We start from the raw sequence: 6,701 nt of genomic DNA on the forward strand, positions 1-6,701 counted from the left end.
GACCCCTCGGGGGAGACTTAGGGGGAGGAAAGAGAGCGGCGCCCCCGGCAGAGGGGAGGCAGCGGGGGAGAAATAAGGCTATTTTGGAAATACGAAAAACGTAGCGCACTTCCTTTGCTAAGACCTTGCTTCGTTAGGACTCCCACCACGGGGGTCTGGGCTGTGGCCTGGGCCTGGAGCCGGTGCTGAAGGGTACCTTAGGAAAAGGAAGGCAGGAATCGACCCTCCCCCCCCCCCCGACTTCGCTCTGTGGGGATGATTCTCAACTGGACACCTGGGCCGCCCTGAGATCCTGTTGGGTGTGAGGCCTCCAAAGGGGAGTCTACAATGCAAGGCCTGCGGTGGTCTTGCCCAGTGCCTTGCAACAAAAGACCTGCTCTCCTGTTTTTTTGTCTGTAACTAAAAAATAAAAGGAGGGCAAACAAACAGCTGGCTATTCCTGAGGGCTGCCGTGAGCCCATCCAGGGGTACCTCAAGTCATGAAGGAGAGCTCTGTTTAAACCAGTGTTTCCAACTAGGAATCCAAAGCATTTAAAACCTGTTGGGGTCTTTCTGAGTTCTTTGCAATGGAAGAATTGCTGTATTAGGTCTCTATAGTCAAAAGCAAAACAGAAAGAGGGAAAACTAACAGCTGGCATATTCCAAGGGCTGCCTTGAGTCTGGTGGTTCTCAACCTTTTTATATTGTTGCCATAGGGGTGTCACTAACTTGGTGTTACCTCTGTCCCAAGATGTTGAATAGGGCTGGAGTCATGAAGAAGGCACCTGCTTAAATGTAGTTTCTGATAACTAGCAAAAACAGCATCAGACTATGGGGTCTGCTACACATTCAGATTAAAGCTGGATAGAAACCATTTTTACACATTTTCAAGCACTAACTTCATAGCTGGTTGTATCTTTCTATAGCTGGAAAGTAATTTTTATCATGTGATAATTACTTTGCACATGTGGCTGGTCTACATTTATTGTGCTATTAACCAGTTAATTACATAATATATGTAATGTGTAGCAAGGGCCTATGATAACTTTAATCTAGAAACAAATGGATTGTTGTAATGCTTCTAAATACACTCCCATTACCTTAACGGAGAGTTCTGCTTGAAAGTCCTTAGAGCTTCCTAATTGGTAAAATATATATTTTAATATCTATAGAAATATAAAATCTTCCTGTATAAATGATACCATATTACATGCAAGATTTGCATCCATCATCATGGAAATTTAGACAGCTGGGGGGGGATGGGGAAACAACAGCTGTTTGGCACTGTTGAGCATACTACATTACAGCTTAGAGACAAAGTGAGGAATAATGTGTGTAATTGAAGCTACAGAGAATGTGAGTGGGAAATCAGAAATTCTCCAGGATGTTGGGTTTATTACTAACTCTCAGGAAAACAAATCTGATCAATTGATTGATAATTATGGAAGCTGTCATGTGACAAATGGTAGAAAAGCTAATTTAGAAATTGAGATTTTTGCTCTTAACAGCAAATAAAACTAAAGTTTATTCACCTTTTTCTTTGGGTGTCAGACCTTTGGTATTCAGGATGTTGATTTGAGTTTTATTCATTTGTGTTGCAGAAGCTCACATAAAAGAAATTAAGTACCCAGAGTCTTCGTTCCTTCCTGAATGGTGAGTATTTTAATATAGAATATGAAATAAACAATTAATATGGTGGCTTATGATATAAACAATTGAAGTCCATGAGAATTCTGCCACTGACTTAAGTAAGACTGACATTACAACCCTGGAATCCAGTCATTTGTATCCTTTGTTGCTTTGTCCTATACTGTGTCCACTTGCACCTGTAGAAGCAGTTCAGCTAAACCTAGAATTCAAAAAAGAGGTCAGCCCCAAATAACACATGATTAAATCCTTGGTTCCAGGAGCTTTCTGGTATTGTGCATATGGCTCACAGGCAACAAATGATGGTTCTGCAAGCAATATTAGGTAGAATACAAGCTAAAAATCCTTTTTATTTACGGTGGCAAAGATGGGTGTTAGATCAGGTGTTGCATGCAATTTGATAGACATGCCCAATTGACAATGACACTTCACATTTCACCCACAAATAAGAGATGTCAGACACACTTTGTTCCAAGGACTTGGTCTTTCTTGGTTAGTGAGATTAATGTAAAAAACTGGACTAGCTCAGAAATATTTGTTTGCATTCCAGTGGATGATTCTGTTCCCCATCACTAAAAACTTAAGGAAATTCTTGACATTATGGGTTTTTAATAGCTTTTCCTGTCAGTAATCTAAACTATTTTCCATTTACCTGCCAGCATTAGATCCATTTGTTTAATATCTAAAAGAGGGTATAGAAACCCCCTGATACAGGGGCGGGCAGTTATTTTGGGCAGAGGGCCGCTTCCTGAGTTTTGGCAAGCCATCAAGGGCTGCATGATAGGCAGCCAGGGGCAGAAAATATTAATTTTCTAAAATTTTTAGGGGCCCTGCGGGCCAGATAGAATGGCTGATCGGGCCACATCTAGCCCCTGGGCCGCATTTTGCCCACCCCTAACTTAATATTTCCCATATTGCTATTTCCACATTAGTTTATCCCTACCCTAATACAGAATCATGGAACTGTGTCAAACGTACATTTCACCAATCCTTCGTGTCAGAACAGCCTAACTGAGTTAGAGGAAACCAATGTGAAGTATAGCCATCCTCAGTCAACTCATGTTCATACAAAGCATGAAGTGAGTAAGAGTGCAGCACCAGTATCTTTGGTTTGCAGTATGGTTACTGGACTTAGGTCAGCCCAGGACCAAAAAGATGGAGGCTTCTTGCCTAAATTAACTCTGAGGTCCAAGCATAATACTGTTGTATGACACTGGGCAAAACTCTCACAATGGTTTTGACAGCTGTTCCTTTCTGCTTTGATTTTTCAATGGGAGTAAGGGTGGGCTCTGTCCTTCCCCTTCTTGACTAGTATAGAAAATAACCTTTGGAGCTTTGGATGCAACAAATGACATTTTAACTGTGTTCACAGCACCTGGCATAATATTGGGATCCAGTAATTTGTAGAAAAAGAACATACTGATGAGCCAAAAAAATTGTTTTTTTTCACTTTCTTATGCTAAATGCCTCTAACCCTGATTGCTGTGTCCTAAAAAAAAAAAATTTGAATTATCCTTCAAGCCTGTGATCTTCCATCTTGCTGTATGTGAGATCCCAAAACAACTTTGTATTTGCAATGAATGGTTCTTTCCATTTTTTTCTCATTCCCTGTCAGATTTTGCTGACTTTTTGTTTCTCTGTCAGTAGATTGCAACTTGCAACTAATTCCCATGTGGCAGGGAGACCTGGTTCCGATGTTTATATATTCTGGCAGCTCAATAGATAACTTTTGAAAAATGCCATCTTATCTTTAAATACCTGTTTGTATTAATTGTGTGTGTGTGTGTGCATTTTTTAATTTCATGTCGGAGACAGCAGATCTCTTTCACCTGAAACATCAAAAGAACAAAAAAAGCCGAACCTAACTTCTTATCACAAATGTCCAAATAACAAAACCTCATCAGGAAGTTTGTTTGGGTGCCTTCCCTTTGAAAGTAGCTGGAGGAATTCATTATTAACAACACAGAGGATAAAAAAAGGTAAATGGTTAAGTTTGCCATTTTAAGGACTAGAGTTTAGCTAACTTCACTAAGAAACTGTTCTTTCCAGTGTAACAACTATGATGGGTAGATTTCTAGTACTGCATTTCTCCAAGTTTACTACTTAGCATTTAGGAAAGGCCCCACACAGACCTTAATTAAGATGATGTCCTAATCATGAGTAGTTTATTTTTTATAAAGAACAAGCCTTCTTCCTAAGTCCACAAAAGTTCAGCCTTAAATTACTAACATACCTTCCATTTCCTGATGTTTTTAAGGTTTCCATATAGCCACGTGTTTGGCGGAATGTAAAGATTTTTGAGTTATTTTGTTTTTAAAACAAAGAGGCCCACAAGGTGTTCTTCCCAATGATATAGCTCTGATTTCATATTTAATGAAAGGACCTTGACCTATTTATTTATACTATTATTATATATAGTGCTCTAATTATGATCAGATGCTGATATTTTATGTATGCTTTTGTTAAATATCTATTTAAAGCAGAATACACTTCAGCTTTTGGCTTGAGAGACAGTGAGGAGAACATGGCAATACCAAATCTTACTCAAGGAATCCAGAAGTACCAAGCAAACCGATCCCCTGTGCTACAAATGAAAAAAGGATTTGGACTTGATCCTCCTAAACCTTTTCCAGTGGGGTATACTTCCATAATCAATGTTTTCATATGATAGTATTTCTCCCATAGAATACTTCAGCTTTTTACAATCAAAGTGCAACATGTAAGAGAGATTACCTTGCAACTCTTTGTACATATTTTATAGGTCTGTAAAATGAATTCCCATCTCTTTAGTTATTTTTATGCCCAAGAGAATTTACAGCTTACACATTCATATCAGTCTTGAGTGATATTATCAGAAGAATAGCATTTAAAAATGATGGGGGGAAAACATCTTGAAGGTATGTTTCTTTTGAGCCAAAGCAGAGATAAAGCAAAGATAACTTTATTTCCCAAACCAGAGTAGGTTCCAAGGCATATCTTCTGGACACCATTAATTCATACACTCTAAAACCAATATTCATTCCATATCATGGTCCAATCTTTGTGCTGGCTTACATCTCTCAGTCAGGAATTGTAACTCTTCACCCCAACCAGCATCACTATACCAGCAAATCTACTCTGTACACTGTTATGCTACTAAAACTGCACAGGCTGGGGAGGTCTGGAATAAGCTCATTTAAGATGCTCCAACTGAGGGCACACTATACTCCAAAGGGTTCCAAGGGCAGATGTGGCCCTGGACATAATTGCTTTTACTGGAGTACAATCAGCAGTTCTTTCACTGCACCTGTACAGCAAAAGAGGCATTCCAAGTGCCAGTGGAGAAAAAACAATATCCATACATTCTGAATAAAGGATTTGTCCAACAGAACTACAAGTTATTGCTCTGACTGGAACTAAGAATGCACGTCTGGGAAATAGGTAGTTCTTATCACCCTTATGGTAAATTCATTTCCAGATACCCTTCTGAAATACGTTTCTCCTTATATCTGGGATCCAGCAGTCTAGAACTAATTTTGTTGCTAAAGTAGAAGATGAGTACCATCCTCTACTAGGCGTTAAAAATTCCTTTGATACAGAACATATGTGTTCTGTGTTAGTAAGCAGCCAGGTGTTTTGTAGTCACTGTTGGGAAGGTTTAGTATTAGCTTGAAGTTGATTTTTTCCAGTATTTCAAGTTTCTTCAATATTTTGTTTTATCTTGCTAAGAAGCTATTGTGCCTGCTGATGTGTGTGTCTAATAACAGACCAGTTTGCTTTCAGGTAGCACCATATTTACATGTGCTACTAGCTGGTCAAATTCATTATTCAGCAACAAGTATCATTTACCTCTCCCTTCCCTTGTTCCTTGGTCTTTTTTCTCACAAAAGTTGAAAAAGTTAACTCTGCTTCTTGCAATTATACCAGTGCTAACTGAAAAACAACTTGATGTGGCAAGTAGGCTGGTGTGGAGCCTTCCTTCATTTCTGGCCCCCTTCATTTCCCCTCCCTATCCTCCACCTTACAGTTGCTTGCAAGTGGCTGCCTTGTGTGGAGAAGCTGTTGGAGAACCTTGAGATACTTCAAGCAGTAAATAGCCACATACCCAAGTTTAATATAAACAATGGCAAAAATCAGTAGAGACATTTTGGCTTGTCTACCAATAAAAAGGATTTCTGGTAGAGGAGCTCTTCCCAGACGGAATGTAGTTTATACCAGCAAAAGGATATTTTGGTGGTATGAAGGGCATGCATGCAATAGTCTTTTGCCAACCTAACTTTTCGTACCCATAACCATCAGAACTATACTGGAAAAGCTTGAGTCTAAACCAAAAGTTAATTTTCAATGTATTCCCTAAAAATCTGTTGTTTGCAGCTCAGTATAATAGCTTTGGCATTTTCTGACAACATAGTGCATATTACAGTTCTCTCATATTTTCATTATAGCTCCTTCACGACAATAATTTTTCTCTGAAGTATTGACTCTTACAGGAAAATATGACTTGTTTACAGTGAATAAGAATGGTCTTTCAGGCTTCCCCTCTTGCTCCTTAAAATTTGCCCCAACTTAGTTCATTATTAAAATTTGACTTTTGCTGTTTTTTATCGTGGAATAGCTGAATTCAGTCACAAGTATCCCTTTTTTAAGAAACAAAAGAGTCACTTTAAATAGCAGGTTTGCATTGCAGCCTTTTGTGCATGCTTTTTAATTAACTGACCTTTCAGTTTGCTTGCTGATGGCATTCTGCAAAGTATCTTTTATGCAGTGAATTATTTCAATAGAGAACTATATATTCTGTGTAAATCTTGTTCTAATTGTTTTTTTAGCTTTTATGATAAAAAAGAGCCTAATTATGTGCCAGCTACTCATTTGCTTCCATCTACCTCATCACAGATATTAGGAGATGAATTTTGCAAAAGCAGGTAAGCCTCCATTTTTCATAGTTTCTAGGGTCGGAAGGGACCTGAGCAGATCATCTAGTCCGACCCCCTGCCATGGCAGGAAGAGCACTGGGGTCAAATGACCCCAGTAAGGTGGTCATCCAACCTCCTCTTAAAAACCCCCAGGGTGGGAGCCTGCACCACCTCACTTGGAAG

At 39.1% G+C, this 6,701-nt stretch overlaps 1 protein-coding gene across 2 annotated transcripts in view; it reads left to right on the forward strand.

Moving 5' to 3' along the window:
* Positions 1-1,189: 1,189 nt before the first annotated feature.
* CUNH8orf89 (chromosome unknown C8orf89 homolog) overlaps positions 1,190-6,701 on the forward strand; it is an 11,314-nt gene continuing 5,802 nt past the window's right edge. Inside the window, exons 1-4 of one of the 2 annotated variants that reach the window (XM_019527803.1) lie at positions 1,190-1,632; positions 3,442-3,605; positions 4,107-4,263; positions 6,432-6,527. In XM_019527803.1, the coding sequence (XP_019383348.1) occupies positions 4,151-4,263; positions 6,432-6,527 (209 nt within the window). In that variant the 5' untranslated portion in view covers positions 1,190-1,632; positions 3,442-3,605; positions 4,107-4,150. The remainder of the gene's footprint in view (positions 1,633-3,441; positions 3,606-4,106; positions 4,264-6,431; positions 6,528-6,701) is intronic. The other variant, XM_019527804.1, reaches the window with a different exon arrangement.

This window comes from Gavialis gangeticus, unplaced genomic scaffold (assembly GCF_001723915.1).
Source record: "Gavialis gangeticus isolate Ggan-Ray unplaced genomic scaffold, GavGan_comp1, whole genome shotgun sequence".
NCBI lineage: Eukaryota > Metazoa > Chordata > Crocodylia > Gavialidae > Gavialis > Gavialis gangeticus.